At 43.1% G+C, this 18,696-nt stretch overlaps 2 protein-coding genes across 2 annotated transcripts in view; one reads left to right on the plus strand and one right to left on the minus strand.

Moving 5' to 3' along the window:
- smtnb (smoothelin b) overlaps positions 1-5,233 on the minus strand; it is a 121,194-nt gene extending 115,961 nt beyond the window's left edge. Inside the window, exon 1 of the mRNA XM_039772219.1 lies at positions 4,985-5,233. Coding sequence (XP_039628153.1) covers positions 4,985-5,029 — 45 coding nt within the window. The 5' untranslated portion in view covers positions 5,030-5,233. The remainder of the gene's footprint in view (positions 1-4,984) is intronic.
- Positions 5,234-5,373: 140 nt separating this feature from the next.
- zgc:158398 (uncharacterized protein LOC568894 homolog) overlaps positions 5,374-18,696 on the plus strand; it is a 35,527-nt gene continuing 22,204 nt past the window's right edge. The window contains exon 1 of the mRNA XM_039772226.1: positions 5,374-5,477. The gene's annotated coding sequence lies outside the window, so the exon portion shown is untranslated. The remainder of the gene's footprint in view (positions 5,478-18,696) is intronic.

The following is an 18,696-nucleotide window of genomic DNA, read 5'->3' on the forward strand; positions in this document are numbered from 1 at the left end:
ATAGAAAAGACAACAAAAAAAAATCACATAAGATAATCATTAGACAGAAGAACGCCAGACAGCCATTCCAAGGGCACAAGAGGCTTATCTGAGCGTCTCATCGCTGCGCTGAAAAACTACGAGCAAGACTCAGAAAACAGCAAACAAGTCACCACAAGAGGGAGCTTTAGAGCGATGAGCGCACACACGGCCGCTGAAGCAGAGGGGCTGGAACTGCGCTCAGGTCATCGGCGAATTGCTGCCATCTACTGGGCAGAATGAAAAAGTGAATAAGGTTCTGAAGAAAAGACCAACGCTGGCGCCTTCGTTTATTTTACGACCTCAACTAATAGAGAAACAGATAGATACATATTAATTTTAGTATAGTAGGCAGGATAAGATAGATTGATTGATAGATAGATAGATAGATAGATATAATATATAGGACAGCACCGGAGAGGCTTCAGGATACATCTCTGAGTCTGGTCTGTCCCTCACCACACTTTGATCACAGGGGTCTACAAAAGGCTCCTTGGACTTCGTTGACTTAGTTTTGTGTCCAGACATGCGGTGTGAATGGTGGGACCCTCTATACACAGGTCCATGTGTGATTTTCTAAATAATGTCCAGCCAAGTCAGTTTACATAAATAGAATGTATTCTTCTTCTTATTATTATTACACATGTGCCTTTCTAAATGATATCCAATCAAGTCTTTTTATATAAATAGAATGTTATTATTATTATTATTATTATTATTATTATTATTATTATTACTGCACGCATGCCTTTATAAATGATGTCCAAGCAAGTCTGTTTACCACAGGCTCCAGTCACGTTCCAGAAATATCTCATGGAGAATCAAAGCCAACAGGGTGACACCTGACACTTTCCATTCAATCTAACAGAACTTGAGAGGATCAGCCAGGAAGAATGAGATCAGCTGCCCAATTCGAGGTGTGCAAAGCTTGTAGAGTCTTAGCCAAGAAGACTCAAAGCTGCAATTGCTGCCAAAGGTGGAGCACTGAATTAAGGGTCTGAATACTTCTAGGAATGAGAGCTATCACTTTTTAGATAGATATGAGAGGCACTATATGATAGATAGATAACCAGGGACCTTGCCCCACCAGGATGCGTGGAGCAGGGAAAGACCTGGATGGTTCCTGAGCCCTGGAGGACAGCACTTCCGCCACACCAGAAAGTGCTGCCTGAAGACCACCACAGAGCACCTGGAGCACATCCAGGGCATTATAAAAGGGGCTGCCTCACTCCATTCGAAGAGCAGGAGTCAGGAGGAAGAAGACGGAGCTTGCGAGAGAGGAGTGGAGTCGGCCAAAGAGAGGGAAGGACTGAGTAGTCATGGGGACTGGATTGCACATTAAAACTGTAAATAGTGTAACATCTGGCGTCGTGTCTGTCTGTGGCCGGGCTATCTTTTACAAAAGATAGATAGATATGAGAGGCACTATATGATAGATAGATTTTTAATTTTATGTTTGTTTTTTTTTTTCCACTACTGTATATATATGGCAGGCATCCTGCTGGGCTTGATAAAGTTCCCTTTCCTGGCTGAGTAGGGTTGTATGGTTGGTACACAAAACCTTTGATTTCAACCCCTCTATTTATGGTCCCACTGACTGCAACTCCTCTTTTTGAAATTTAAGCCAATATAAAGTACCAAACACAAGTTTGAGGTCACCCAGAAATGTTCATGTTTTTGATAGAAACTGATCACCTGTTTTTTCTATCAAGATGACATTAAATTGATTTAAATATATCACAATCCTAGTGTTGTGAATGGCTATTACTACTTGAAACGACTGATTTTTAATTTCTTTTTCACATCTTCAGCAGCAGCTCCTTCAGTATCCCAGTGGTTGACTTGTCCCTCATTAGTCATCTTTACATGCTAATTGGTTATTAGACAAGCCTTTCAACTGGCATTAGCACCACTGACACCTGCTACCCTGTTCACGTGTGTTACAAGGTCCTGGAATTCACAAAGTTCAGTGCTGAGTGGGTTCATAAATGTCAGTCATTTCCTAACCTGCTTAATCCTGAAGAGGGTCGGAGGGAGTGCTGGAGCCAATCCCAGCTGGCATCGGGCACAAGGCAGGAGCAAACTCCGGACAGGGCACCAGTCTATCACAGGGCTGGCTTCATAAAGGGTCAAAATGAATTCGCTTACTCAAGAAGCATGGTTGTGTATTTTTTTTTTTTATTATTCCATGTGACAGACTGCCAAGGAACTGAACATCTCACAGCCACAGAGGGGTCAGGGCTGGCCAGCCCACCGCCATTTCCCCGCCAGCACCTCGTACGACTGACACTCCAGTGCACAGTAGAAGTGTTTCTGCAACTAAGTTGTGAAAAAAGAATTCTGCAGCAATTAGTGATGCATTTGAAAAATGTACTTGTTAAGTAGGCTAAGAAAATGACAAGGCACAATCTTAAAAATAAAGGTGCCAAAGCAGTCCTGCAGAGGGATGATGCAGAAGACCCATTTGTGGTCTCCAAATGAACCCTCCACATGAAGAGTCCAGAAAGAGCCTTTGCTCATTTAGATCTTTAACAGGCTCACTTGATAGCCATGGACAGGTGGCGAGAGTTTTGTGCCATGCTAGTGGGTTCCTTTGGTCTGTTCATATCCTGCAAGGCAGCCTGCTGGATGTTAAGGACGTCCGTTTTTGCCCACATATTAGGACCCTTTTCAAAGCCCAAAGAAACAGCTTCATATGAAGTGAACCCTTCCCACAATTAAATGGTCCAAGAATGGGTTAATGAGGAACCACACAACCCAGTTCAGTGCCATTAAAGAACCATTGTTTTTCAGTGTGCATTTGTTACTTTTTTATTTTCAGAGATGCACAATAATCCAACTAAATAGGTGTGTCAGTTCAGTTGTTAAGTCTCTGTTATTCCAACAGATGGCGCACCACAACCATCTGTAGTAATAAAATGCTTTGCATTTGTCGTTCCACCAGATCACAAACATGCATTGCATTTGCAGTTCCAACATTTGGCGCAACACAAACATTTGTAGCAATGCTTTTTATTGCCACAAATGGTTATGATGCACCATCTGTTGAAGTGACAAATTCAATGCCTTTTATTACTACCCACATTACAAAATACATTCTGGTAGATGGTGCACTGCAAATGTTAAGAGAACAAGGGTCTGTGTGTCCTTTCGGTTTCTACATCTCTGTCATTGCAACAGTTGGCACATCACAAACATTTGTAGTAATAAAAGGTATGTGTCACTCCAACAGATGGCGCATCACAAACACTAACACTAACACTGCTTTTATGAATCCCATACCAAGTGTCACACGGTGGCATTTTATTACTACAGGTATGTGTCATGTGCCATCTGTTGGAGCGACAAATGCAATGTTATTATTACTGCAATCTTGTTACTACATGCATTACAAAATACATTCCAATAGATGGTGCAATAGAAACACTAACGTTGAAGGCTACATTGATTAATTAGATTTCAACCCATTTTAGATGTGTGTCACCACTAGTGCATTCTAATAAGACGGTAAGTGTCTGTCTGTCCATCCAGTTGCTACATCTTTGTCATTCCAACAGATGGCACATTACAAAAATTAACACTGCTTTTATGAATTCCATACCAAATGGCACATAACAGACACAAACACATTACAATGTCATTAAACAGATGGCACATCACAAACATTTCTTTTAATAAAACGCAGTGCATTGCTATTCCAATAGATTGTGCATCTCAAACATTCACTCTAATTTTACGAGTCCCATACCAAAAAAGCACATAACTGGGAAATATACTTTGCATTTGTCATTCCAACAGATGGCACACCACAAACATTAACACTGCTTTTATGAATCCCATACCAAGTGGCATTTAGCAAAGGTATATGCATTTGTCATTCCCACAGATCACAACTATTCACTCTGCTTTTATGAATCCCATACCAAAAAAGCATAACTGGGAAATATACTTTGCATTTGTCAATTCAACAGATGGCGCATCTAAAAACATTCACACTCCTTTCATGAAACCTACACCAAATGGCATATACCAGAGACACATGCATTACAGTGGCATAAAATAGAGCCATATACATTAACATTTGTTATTCCAACAGATGGCGCATCAAAAAACATCCACACTCCTTTCACGAACCCCATACCAAATGGTGTTTATCAGAGACATACTCATTGCACTCATCATTCCAACAGATGGTACATCACATTTATAGTAATAAAAAGCATTACTACAAATGTCTATAAGACACCCTTTGGAATGACAAATGCAATGCATTTTATTACTACAAATGTGTGTGATGCGCCATTTGTTGGAATGATAAACACAATGCATTTTATTCCTACACACAATACAAAATACATTCATGTACATTGACAAGACTTTATCCAAGATATTAGCAGCCTTTGCTATTATCAAAATTGTATGCTGTGACAAATTCTGTAGACAGATAAATAGATAGATAGATAGATAGATAATCCCCAAGGGAAATTCTGTATGTTGGCAATTACAGGTTATTTTTTATCCTTAAACATGCCAACTCATTTTACGTTGTGATTATGAAACCCCAGCAGTAGCAAAATAATATGTATTTAATAAAATGGCTTCTTTATTGTGTATTACGCGTTTAAATATACAGGCATTGCTAATAGCAGTAGCATCAAATAGGCTTTTGGAAATATATTTTAAAAAATAATTTAAATTTAAAAAACAAGCACCTTTGCCAAGATTGCTGCAAACCATACAAGAGGGGCAATATCATGGGGATGGGCTTCACGTATTCCCGTGGTGCTCTGGGGGACCTTTAAGATCCACTATTCTACGATATGAAGAAATGGCAAAATAAGTAAGAAAATAAACAGAAAAGGGCCAACGCTGTGTATTTTAACGCCACATCAAATTCAATCGCTCTTCTATTTTACAGATGTTAGAACTTTAAGACATTAGAAAAACACATAAAAAAACTTCTGACCTTTACACAGATACAGTAAGGCGTCTGACTGTTCAACTCATTCATTTTTGAACTGGAAAGCTGCCTTTGATTCTTAATGCAGTAGGCAAAGCTTTACTTTCTCCGATATCTGAATTGAAACATTCCTGACGAAAAATGCGGTATTATATATATACATGTTTTATAAAAAATGCCCGGCAAACGTCGCGAGCTACAACCGCCCAGGAGAACTGAGCTTGTCCCGACAAAGCAGGTAGCGCGCAGCGTCCACTTGCAGCATCCACGTGACGGACCAAAGTTTGTTGTGATGACGTCGCACAAATTCGTGTCCGCCGCATCAATAATTCGTGGGGAAACAAACGAAGAGCGGTTTGCCCTAGCTGTTGTTTCTCGACCCACGAGGGAACAGAGGTGTCGTTTCCTGTCGGAGGACGCACAACGTGTGTTGTCTGCAGTGCGGGGCGGAAGCGTCTCTACTGAGGCCAACTCCGAAAAGGCTATCTGTCGTTCATTCGTGAGTAATCAACGCTTAACTTACTAACAGACCGGCGGTTGCACTCGCTGGAATACTTGCCTGCTTGTTTTCGATGTGTTCTCCAAATGCCGGGAAGCATCGTTTTAGTGTGTAGTATAATGTAATAAATGTGGAGCAATGGAAATGTGCCCGCCAGGCGGTGCTGTGAGCGTCTTTAAGCCTTAAGCCGGTTGGATCTTAGTTATTCTGGTTTCCAGCTGTCGGAACATCTTGGTAAAGACCACTCTACGAAAAAGACGAAAATAAACTAGTTAGACCGTAATGATTACACTAGCAGAAATAGCCGGGGGCTTTCTAAATCCAGTAAAAATGTGACGACATCGCAACTGGTGAGGCAGCAGTCCGCTTCTCCATAATCGAGTGCTCCTTTTCTATTTCTACACTACGATGTACAACTTACTCTTGTACATCGCCCTTCAGTGAGTGCTGGCGCAGGGCGGTGTGAACAATTCTCAGTCAAACTACAAGATTATACTAATTACAAAATACAGTACTGGTGCACATTGAAATCCGTATTTGTTTAAACAAGATTTAGACCGATTAAACATAATTCGAGACCAACAATATCCGTCCATTAATTAAGTGATGGTGTATGGCCAGCTGACAATGGAGGCGATATGGGTTTTAAAAGAGAGTCAAAGAACTGGTAGTCTCGCGGGGTCAGACGCGATTCTCATCTGACAAGATACGTCTGCGGACAGCGCCGTTAAAGAGCGTGTTGTGAGTGGAATCCAAGTAGATATTGCTGCACAGGCTCCGCCCACAGGGCTTCGTCCTAAAACAGCCGCCCCCCCCCAATTCCTCCGGTCAGTGCGTTTTAAGTGAAACTGAACTAAAACTTGGAAAAAGTCCATTCAGGAGCTCAGTTCCACAAAGTAACGGGAGATTAATAATGAATTTGCATGTTGGGACAATGGAAACAGACATGCACACGTAGACCACCGTACATTTGATTAGTGCCTCCGTCTGTTATGAGCTCGTTCTCTCATTTCGACTGTCGCATCACTTTCGGACATATCAACAGCAAATCGGATTTAGATAAGCATTGTGGTATGTGGATGTACCACACTGTTAAAACGCTGCGGCCATCAGTCACGAGTTGTTTCCGTTTCTAATCAGACATTCGTGTTAAATTTCTTAAGTTATTCGTGTAGACGTTCAGTCAGAAGATGGATGCTGTTCAGGCTCGTCTCTGTATCGCCTGCCGTCGTTAGGCAGATTTGTTGATTTCCGGTGTTTTGAGCACTGAAATCCGCATCTCCTGCGGTTCTCCGTTATTCCTCCCTTAACTGCAGTCCTTTTCAGGGAGTGTGGCACACGGCTTAATTCAGATGTATACTTTGCAGGTCATATTTTTATGACTATAGCTGCCAGTTCTTTCAAACTCACTTCGACTCCCACGCAGTCGTCATAACTGAATAACAGAGAGCACACACAGCACCGGCCACAACACATCATTCACGTTCACCACTCCTCCATTGATGTATGATCTGATGCTGCAGAACGGTTTTTACTTTGCAACAGCTAATGTTTATTTTTAAAACGTGCAGAAAGCAAACACGACACACGTTTCTTTGTCTAACGGGGGTCTTTTGGCAGTAGGCAGTTCATCATAATCAGAAGCTTGCTGTCTGTCAGATCAGGTTAACAAAATTGAAATCCCCGCCCTGTACTTTGAGGGCCATCTTTGTTAGACGTCAGATTGGTTTAGAAATGTGACAGTGAGCCACCTCATAAGCACAGTTTGTTTCCAGATGTATACAGTGGTGTGAAAAACTATTTGCCCCCTTCCTGATTTCTTATTCTTTTGTATGTTTGTCACACAAAATGTTTCTGATCATCAAACACATTTAACCATTAGTCAAATATAACACAAGTAAACACAAAATGCAGTTTTTAAAGGATGGTTTTTATTATTTATTATTTAATCCAAACCTACATGGCCCTGTGTGAAAAAGTAATTGCCCCCTTGTTAAAAAAGAACCTAACTGTGGTGTATCACACCTGAGTTCAATTTCCGTAGCCACCCCCAGGCCTGATTACTGCCACACCTGTTTCAATCAAGAAATCACTTCAATAGGAGCTGCCTGACACAGAGAAGTAGACCAAAAGCACCTCAAAAGCTAGACATCATGCCAAGATCCAAAGAAATTCAGGAACAAATGAGAACAGAAGTAATTGAGATCTATCAGTCTGGTAAAGGTTATAAAGCCATTTCTAAAGCTTTGGGACTCCAGCAAACCACAGTGAGAGCCATTATCCACAAATGGCAAAAACATGGAACAGTGGTGAACCTTCCCAAGAGTGGCCGGCCGACCGAAATTACCCCAAGAGCGCAGAGACGACTCATCCGAGAGGTCACAAAAGACCCCAGGACAACGTCTAAAAAACTGCAGGCCTCACTTGCCTCAAATAAGGTCAGTGTTCACGACTCCATCATAAGAAAGAGACTGGGCAAAAACGGCCTGCATAGCAGATTTCCAAGACACAAACCACTGTTAAGCAAAAAGAACATTAGGGCTCGTCTCAATTTTGCTAAGAAACATCTCAATGATTTCCAAGACTTTTGGGAAAATACCTTGTGGACTGACGAGACAAAAGTTGAACTTTTTGGAAGGCAAATGTCCCATTACATCTGGAGTAAAAGGAACACAGCATTTCAGAAAAAGAACATCATACCACCAGTAAAATATGGTGGTGGTAGTGTGATGGTCTGGAGTTGTTTTGCTGCTTCAGGACCTGAAAGGCTTGCTGTGATAGATGGAACCATGAATTCTGCTGTCTACCAAAAAATCCTGAAGGAGAATGTCCGGCCATCTGTTTGTCAACTCAAGCTGAAGCGATCTTGGGTGCTGCAACAGGACAATGACCCAAAACACACCAGCAAATCCACCTCTGAATGGCTGAAGAAAACAAAATGAAGACTTTGGAGTGGCCTAGTCAAAGTCCTGACCTGAATCCAATTGAGATGCTATGGCATGACCTTAAAAAGGCGGTTCATGCTAGAAAACCCTCAAATAAAGCTGAATTACAACAATTCTGCAAAGATGAGTGGGCCAAAATTCCTCCAGAGCGCTGTAAAAGACTCATTGCAAGTTATCGCAAACGCTTGATTGCAGTTATTGCTGCTAAGGGTGGCCCAACCAGTTATTAGGTTCAGGGGGCAATTACTTTTTCACACAGCGCCATGTAGGTTTGGATTTTTTTTCTCCCTAAATAATAAAACCATCATTTAAAAACTGCATTTTGTGTTTACTTGTGTTATATTTGACTAATGGTTAAATGTGTTTGATGATCAGAAACATTTTGTGTGACAAACATGCAAAAGAATAAGAAATCAGGAAGGGGGCAAATAGTTTTTCACACCACTGTATATGGTATGTCTGGCTTCAGGGAGACCTCGGCTAACTGGCGGCCTACCCCTCCTGGGTGTTCTATAGTGGAGTCTCTGCTCACCGTCCAGTCTGCTGAGAGAGTCTTTACCCGCATTATCTGAGACCCAGGAGAGCAGCCTGGCAGTAGAGCAGTGGCACCAACTGCCACACCCAGACAGCACTAAGAGAAACAGAATAGAGGAGAATCCACCTCAATTGGGCTGTTAATCGCATATTCCGTCACAACTGACCTATGAGCAGTCCCACTCTGGAATTGTTCTTCATTGATCATTAACAGCAGTTTTTAGATACCTTATTTGCAAAACTTGGAATGGAGAAACCAACACAGTTACGTGTATTCATCAAAAAGCGCCTTTTCACATTGAATAGTGTCACAGGATCTCCAAGAGGTGAAGTGTAGCTGATTCCATATTTTTCAAAATGTTAACAATGGCAGTAATCAGCATAGACCTCAACGTGAACATTTGCAGTGCACCATACACCTGTCTCTGTTATATGGCATTTGGTATGGGCTTGATAAACACAGTGTTGATGTTCGCGATGTGCCATCTGTTGGAATGACAAATGCAATGCATATGTCTCTGTCTTTTGCCGTTTGGTATGGGATTCGTAAAAGCAGTGTTAATGTTTGCCATGTGCCATTTGTTAGAATGGCACATGCAATGCATTTTATTACTTCAAATGTTCAGGATATACCATCTGTTGGAATGACAAATGCAATGTATATGTCTTTGTTATATGCCATTTGGGATCTGTAAAGACATTGTCAATGTTTGTGATGCACAATCTGTTGGAATAAAAAATGTGATGTATTTTATTACTTCAGATGTTTGTGATGCGTCATCTGTTGGAACGACAAATGAAATGTATGTATTTCTGTTATATGCCATTTGGCATGGGATCCATAAAGACACTGTTAATATTTGTGATGCACGATCTGTTGGAATGACAAGTGCAATAAATTGTATTACTGCAAATGATTGTGATGCACCATCTGTTGGAATGACAAATAAAATGCATATATCTCTGTTATATGTCGTTTGGTATGGGATTTTTAAAAACGGTGTTAATATTTGTGATGCAGAATCTGTTCGAATGACAAGTGCAATACATTTTAGTACTGCAAATGTTATACGCCATCTCTTGCAATGACAAATAAAATGCATATGTCTCTGTTATTTGCCATTTAGTATGGAATTTTTAAAGATGGTGTTAATATTTCTGATGCAACATCTGTTGGAATGAAATTTTTTTTTCCAACCCAAATGCTTCATCAGAAGTGAATTATTACCCATGAAGCTCTAATTGCGCAAGCAACATGTTTCTGCTTCATTTTAGTGGTTTCACTTGTTAAAGTTTTGAACCCTTACTTACTTATTTTTATTAGATAAAACACTAAAAAGCCATGCAATTGAATCAGATCCACTATGGTAGGAATTGGTTTCTAATTAAACTAAAACCTACAGTCACTGTGCTGTGGACCTCCAGGACCACCGATGTTGCTCACCCCCTGCTTTGAAGGGCCAGAGTCTTGCATAGCAAACCAATTAAATGAAGTTTATTGGCCAAAAAAAAAAAAAATCTGCTCACTAATTAAGACAATGGTTAGAATGAAAAGCTGCAGGACCACCGACGTTGCTAACGCCAGTTTTAGCTTGTTGCGTGATGAACATCAGGGTCACAACCTCCGTTCTTCGACCCCAGCGACGGGTGGAGCAAATAGCGACGCTTTCAAAACTCAAAATGACGTCTGAAAGGATTCAAAATAAAAAAACATTCCTAATTTGAACCATCTGGTATTTCCCACTTCTGAAACCAGTACTGGATTCAAATCGTAAACCCTACACAGACCCCTAAACAATTCAAGGACATAAAGAGACAGGTGTAAATAATTCATGAACAGCCACTTCATCACCATCTCCTGTGCCTAATGCTACTGGGGTGGGCGGCGGTCCCATAAGCCCCCTGTTCAGGCCTGCTTTGAAATAATCAGGGTCCAGAAACGGACTTGCTAAACACTGGCGTCACCTTCCCTCATACATTTTTTTTCTCACTACGCACTTTAGTTGCATTTGATTCCATTTCTCTTTTTTTGTAATTTAAACCCCTTGGCAAGGACTAAACCCTGGTAGGATGTTTGTCACATGGAAACCACAGCTGACAAAGGAGAACAAAAACAACCGGGGGGCTCCAGGTGTGGTCTCGTGAGAGACAATGACACAGCATCAGCGAGCATCCCCCTGAGAGCTTTTATTATAAGGAGAGTAAAGCGCTTTAAAACTCTTAAAGTGTAATCTGCGCTATGATTTGGAAGTAGCGTCAGTCTGATGGGGGTCTGTCTTTGTGTGTCTTGTTGGAGGTCCCAAGTGACGTCCTTTTGTTGGACTGGAATGACCCTGGTGAGTTTTGCCAAAATCCAGTCCCATGCGTGAGTGTGGCGTGGCTTGAACCGTAAAGTGAGCCTCGCCCAAGGATTTGAGTTTGGTCTTTCCTCACGTCAGGTATTGCACAGATCACAGAGATATCTCAAGAAAGGGAACCGCTGGCTTTGGGGACGTGTGACAGCTGCGCTTGCCTTTTTTTTTTTTTTTTTTTTAGCTGCCATGGCAATGGACCCATAACAGTCTGCTGCCAGGCTCTTTTCTCAAATCCCTTGGCCATTCCACTTCTTTGTCTTTGTGTCGATAGGCCGAAAGCTGTGGGGTCTTTGTTTGAGGTTCTCTGGAATCCCCTAATGGAGAAAAAAAAAACGTGTGGAGGCTGACTTAACAATAAAGACTGGCACCTGGCTAACTAGGGAATAGAAACTCCACCGACTCAAATGATGGTCTGCATTTACAGTAGAAATACACACAAAAGCGCAGTAAACAGGAAGCAATATATAAACGTCAAGGAAACATTAAAATCCACCTAAATAAACGAGTAACTATGTGTGTGTCTGTCCGTCCGTCCACTTGCTATGTCTCTGTCATTTCAAAAGGTGGCGCGTAACAAATGGTATCAGTGCACTGTTTTTCAGAAATCTGAACACATATATTCTTGTGTCACGCATGCACGTCTGCGGATCGCCATCCAAGTTCTTCCCCGGCTATATGATGCCACTCCAGGCTGAGAGGGGGCGCTGCTGCTGCCGGCCCCGGCTCATTGAGTTGTCATTTTCTTCCTCCACACTCTTGAGAGTCCAAACTGACTCCTCCCTTCCGGTTCCTGGCTCTACAAAGGGATGAGCACCTTGAAGGAGGGCCTCATTGATCTTAGAGACGGCCTAGCGAGAGGAGCTCCCCAGTCTAAAGAGCCAAAATGTGGCATATGTGGCACTTACCTTTGTTAGTTTTTTTTTTTTTCCTGCCATCGAACGTGGTCTTTATTAGTAAATGGGAAAGGGGGGGCACCTCATTTAATTCAGATGCATACTTTGCAGGTCATATTTTTATGACTATAGCTGCCAGTTCTCCTACACTGTCATCATAACTGAATAACGGGGAACATAAACAGTACCGGCGTCAACGCGTCGTTCACGTTCACCACTCCTCCATCGATGTTTCTGCTTCATTTTAGTGGTCTCGCTTGTTAAGGTTTTGAACCCTACGTGGAGTTGCGGAGGCTGACTTAACAATAAAGTCTGGCACCTGGCTAATCAGGGAATAGAAACTCCACCGACTCAAATGATGGTCTGCATTTACAGTAGAAATACACACAAAAGTGCAATAAACAGGAAGCAATGCATAAATGCCAAGGAAACATTAAAATCCTAAAAATAAAAAGCAAATCTCACACTGTTCCACTCCATCTGAACGAGTGTGGTGCTGAGGTGTCACCCATATCATGGCTGCACTCGGGTCCGAATCTGGGATCCTGAGTTGGTTTGTCACATTGCACTGTATCAGTGTGTGCTCTTAACCTTTAATTAAAGAGTAAGTATGTGTCTGTCTGTCTGTCCGTCTCCTTGCTGTGTCTCTGTCATTCCAAAAGGTGGCACTTCACAAATGTTGTCAGATTCACTCCCAACGGTATCAGTGCACTGTTTTCAGAAATCTGAACACATATATTCTTGTGTCACGCATGCACGTCTGCGGATCGCCATCCAAGTTCTTCCCCGGCTATATGATGCCACTCCAGGCTGAGAGGGGGCGCTGCTGCTGCCGGCCCCGGCTCATTGAGTTGTCATTTTCTTCCTCCACACTCTTGAGAGTCCAAACTGACTCCTCCCCTTCCGGTTCCTGGCTCTACAAAGGGATGAGCACCTTGAAGGAGGGCCTCATTGATCTTAGAGACGGCCTAGCGAGAGGAGCTCCCCAGTCTAAAGAGCCAAAATGTGGCATATGTGGCACTTACCTTTGTTAGTTTTTTTTTTCCTGCCATCGAACGTGGTCTTTATTAGTAAATGGGAAAGGGGGGGCACCTCATTTAATTCAGATGCATACTTTGCAGGTCATATTTTTATGACTATAGCTGCCAGTTCTCCTACACTGTCATCATAACTGAATAACGGGGAACATAAACAGTACCGCGCAACGCTGCTCACGTTCACCACTCCTCCATCGATGTTTCTGCTTCATTTTAGTGGTCTCGCTTGTTAAGGTTTTGAACCCTACGTGGAGTTGCGGAGGCTGACTTAACAATAAAGTCTGGCACCTGGCTAATCAGGGAATAGAAACTCCACCGACTCAAATGATGGTCTGCATTTACAGTAGAAATACACACAAAAGTGCAATAAACAGGAAGCAATGCATAAATGCCAAGGAAACATTAAAATCCTAAAAATAAAAAGCAAATCTCACACTGTTCCACTCCATCTGAACGAGTGTGGTGCTGAGGTGTCACCCATATCATGGCTGCACTCGGGTCCGAATCTGGGATCCTGAGTTGGTTTGTCACATTGCACTGTATCAGTGTGTGCTCTTAACCTTTAATTAAAGAGTAAGTATGTGTCTGTCTGTCTGTCCGTCTCCTTGCTGTGTCTCTGTCATTCCAAAAGGTGGCACTTCACAAATGTTGTCAGATTCACTCCCAACGGTATCAGTGCACTGTTTTCAGAAATCTGAACACATATATTCTTGTGTCACGCATGCACGTCTGCGGATCGCCATCCAAGTTCTTCCCCGGCTATATGATGCCACTCCAGGCTGAGAGGGGGCGCTGCTGCTGCCGCCCGGCTCATTGAGTTGTCATTTTCTTCCTCCACACTCTTGAGAGTCCAAACTGACTCCTCCCCTTCCGGTTCCTGGCTCTACAAAGGGATGAGCACCTTGAAGGAGGGCCTCATTGATCTTAGAGACGGCCTAGCGAGAGGAGCTCCCCAGTCTAAAGAGCCAAAATGTGGCATATGTGGCACTTACCTTTGTTAGTTTTTTTTTTTTTCCTGCCATCGAACGTGGTCTTTATTAGTAAATGGGAAAGGGGGGGCACCTCATTTAATTCAGATGCATACTTTGCAGGTCATATTTTTATGACTATAGCTGCCAGTTCTCCTACACTGTCATCATAACTGAATAACGGGGAACATAAACAGTACCGGCGTCAACGCGTCGTTCACGTTCACCACTCCTCCATCGATGTTTCTGCTTCATTTTAGTGGTCTCGCTTGTTAAGGTTTTGAACCCTACGTGGAGTTGCGGAGGCTGACTTAACAATAAAGTCTGGCACCTGGCTAATCAGGGAATAGAAACTCCACCGACTCAAATGATGGTCTGCATTTACAGTAGAAATACACACAAAAGTGCAATAAACAGGAAGCAATGCATAAATGCCAAGGAAACATTAAAATCCTAAAAATAAAAAGCAAATCTCACACTGTTCCACTCCATCTGAACGAGTGTGGTGCTGAGGTGTCACCCATATCATGGCTGCACTCGGGTCCGAATCTGGGATCCTGAGTTGGTTTGTCACATTGCACTGTATCAGTGTGTGCTCTTAACCTTTAATTAAAGAGTAAGTATGTGTCTGTCTGTCTGTCCGTCTCCTTGCTGTGTCTCTGTCATTCCAAAAGGTGGCACTTCACAAATGTTGTCAGATTCACTCCCAACGGTATCAGTGCACTGTTTTCAGAAATCTGAACACATATATTCTTGTGTCACGCATGCACGTCTGGATCGCCATCCAAGTTCTTCCCCGCTATATGATGCCACTCCAGGCTGAGAGGGGCTGCTGCTGCCGGCCCCGCTCATTGAGTTGTCATTTTCTTCCTCCACACTCTTGAGAGTCCAAACTGACTCCTCCCTTCCGGTTCCTGGCTCTACAAAGGGATGAGCACCTTGAAGGAGGGCCTCATTGATCTTAGAGACGGCCTAGCGAGAGGAGCTCCCCAGTCTAAAGAGCCAAAATGTGGCATATGTGGCACTTACCTTTGTTAGTTTTTTTTTTTCCTGCCATCGAACGTGGTCTTTATTAGTAAATGGGAAAGGGGGGGCACCTCATTTAATTCAGATGCATACTTTGCAGGTCATATTTTATGACTATAGCTGCCAGTTCTCCTACACTGTCATCATAACTGAATAACGGGGAACATAAACAGTACCGGCGTCAACGCGTCGTTCACGTTCACCACTCCTCCATCGATGTTTCTGCTTCATTTTAGTGGTCTCGCTTGTTAAGGTTTTGAACCCTACGTGGAGTTGCGGAGGCTGACTTAACAATAAAGTCTGGCACCTGGCTAATCAGGGAATAGAAACTCCACCGACTCAAATGATGGTCTGCATTTACAGTAGAAATACACACAAAAGTGCAATAAACAGGAAGCAATGCATAAATGCCAAGGAAACATTAAAATCCTAAAAATAAAAAGCAAATCTCACACTGTTCCACTCCATCTGAACGAGTGTGGTGCTGAGGTGTCACCCATATCATGGCTGCACTCGGGTCCGAATCTGGGATCCTGAGTTGGTTTGTCACATTGCACTGTATCAGTGTGTGCTCTTAACCTTTAATTAAAGAGTAAGTATGTGTCTGTCTGTCTGTCCGTCTCCTTGCTGTGTCTCTGTCATTCCAAAAGGTGGCACTTCACAAATGTTGTCAGATTCACTCCCAACGGTATCAGTGCACTGTTTTCAGAAATCTGAACACATATATTCTTGTGTCACGATGCACGCTCTGGATCGCCATCCAAGTTCTTCCCGCTATATGATGCCACTCCAGGCTGAGAGGGGCGCTGCTGCTGCCGCCCCGCTCATTGAGTTGTCATTTTCTTCCTCCACACTCTTGAGAGTCCAAACTGACTCCTCCCCTTCCGGTTCCTGGCTCTACAAAGGGATGAGCACCTTGAAGGAGGGCCTCATTGATCTTAGAGACGGCCTAGCGAGAGGAGCTCCCCAGTCTAAAGAGCCAAAATGTGGCATATGTGGCACTTACCTTTGTTAGTTTTTTTTTTTTTCCTGCCATCGAACGTGGTCTTTATTAGTAAATGGGAAAGGGGGGGCACCTCATTTAATTCAGATGCATACTTTGCAGGTCATATTTTTATGACTATAGCTGCCAGTTCTCCTACACTGTCATCATAACTGAATAACGGGGAACATAAACAGTACCGGCGTCAACGCGTCGTTCACGTTCACCACTCCTCCATCGATGTTTCTGCTTCATTTTAGTGGTCTCGCTTGTTAAGGTTTTGAACCCTACGTGGAGTTGCGGAGGCTGACTTAACAATAAAGTCTGGCACCTGGCTAATCAGGGAATAGAAACTCCACCGACTCAAATGATGGTCTGCATTTACAGTAGAAATACACACAAAAGTGCAATAAACAGGAAGCAATGCATAAATGCCAAGGAAACATTAAAATCCTAAAAATAAAAAGCAAATCTCACACTGTTCCACTCCATCTGAACGAGTGTGGTGCTGAGGTGTCACCCATATCATGGCTGCACTCGGGTCCGAATCTGGGATCCTGAGTTGGTTTGTCACATTGCACTGTATCAGTGTGTGCTCTTAACCTTTAATTAAAGAGTAAGTATGTGTCTGTCTGTCTGTCCGTCTCCTTGCTGTGTCTCTGTCATTCCAAAAGGTGGCACTTCACAAATGTTGTCAGATTCACTCCCAACGGTATCAGTGCACTGTTTTCAGAAATCTGAACACATATATTCTTGTGTCACGCATGCACGTCTGCGGATCGCCATCCAAGTTCTTCCCCGGCTATATGATGCCACTCCAGGCTGAGAGGGGGCGCTGCTGCTGCCGGCCCCGGCTCATTGAGTTGTCATTTTCTTCCTCCACACTCTTGAGAGTCCAAACTGACTCCTCCCCTTCCGGTTCCTGGCTCTACAAAGGGATGAGCACCTTGAAGGAGGGCCTCATTGATCTTAGAGACGGCCTAGCGAGAGGAGCTCCCCAGTCTAAAGAGCCAAAATGTGGCATATGTGGCACTTACCTTTGTTAGTTTTTTTTTTCCTGCCATCGAACGTGGTCTTTATTAGTAAATGGGAAAGGGGGGGCACCTCATTTAATTCAGATGCATACTTTGCAGGTCATATTTTTATGACTATAGCTGCGTTCTCCTACACTGTCATCATAACTGAATAACGGGGAACATAAACAGTACCGGCGTCAACGCGTCGTTCACGTTCACCACTCCTCCATCGATGTTTCTGCTTCATTTTAGTGGTCTCGCTTGTTAAGGTTTTGAACCCTACGTGGAGTTGCGGAGGCTGACTTAACAATAAAGTCTGGCACCTGGCTAATCAGGGAATAGAAACTCCACCGACTCAAATGATGGTCTGCATTTACAGTAGAAATACACACAAAAGTGCAATAAACAGGAAGCAATGCATAAATGCCAAGGAAACATTAAAATCCTAAAAATAAAAAGCAAATCTCACACTGTTCCACTCCATCTGAACGAGTGTGGTGCTGAGGTGTCACCCATATCATGGCTGCACTCGGGTCCGAATCTGGGATCCTGAGTTGGTTTGTCACATTGCACTGTATCAGTGTGTGCTCTTAACCTTTAATTAAAGAGTAAGTATGTGTCTGTCTGTCTGTCCGTCTCCTTGCTGTGTCTCTGTCATTCCAAAAGGTGGCACTTCACAAATGTTGTCAGATTCACTCCCAACGGTATCAGTGCACTGTTTTCAGAAATCTGAACACATATATTCTTCTGTCACGCATGCACGTCTGCGGATCGCCATCCAAGCTCTTCCCCGGCTATGTGATGCCACTCCAGGCTGAGAGGGGGAGCTGCTGCTGCCCAGTGAGGGCAAACTGACTCCACCCCTTCAGGTTCCTGGCTTTCCAAAAGGATGAGCACCTTGAAGGAAGCCTCACTGATCCCGGAGACAGTCTAGCGAGAGGAGCTCCCCAGTCTAAAGAGCCAAAATGTGGCATACGTGGTGCTTACCTTGGTTAGTTTTTTTTTTTTTCTCCCGTCATCGAGCATGGGCTTTTTTAGTAAATGGGAAAGCTGGTTGCCCGGAATATTCCAATTTTTGTCAATACTTCTTCACTCGGGCGAGTACAGGCTGAAGTCATTGTAGCTGTTGACCCTTTGTACAACAGCACACTATTGGCTGAAAGAAAAAGGGGGGCGGGGATGACAGCACTGGCATGAGATGGCCAAATATTCAGTCATTTTAATCACAACTGCAGTCGGCTATTCTGACATGTGCCACCATTACAGGTCACGCAGTGTGACATCGGCTTTAGTTGCTAAATGGACAGGCACCAGTGATGAATACGTTAATATTCAGAACGGCCTCCGCTCATCGAACTTTCCTGCTTTATAACAAATTGGGTTTAGCGCAGGAAGTGATCAGACTGAACCAGTAAGACTAAAATGGCAGTTATGTCACCAGTACAGTAAAATATGCGTGAGGAG

Source organism: Polypterus senegalus, chromosome 12 (assembly GCF_016835505.1).
Source record: "Polypterus senegalus isolate Bchr_013 chromosome 12, ASM1683550v1, whole genome shotgun sequence".
Classification (NCBI taxonomy): Eukaryota; Metazoa; Chordata; class Cladistia; order Polypteriformes; family Polypteridae; genus Polypterus; species Polypterus senegalus.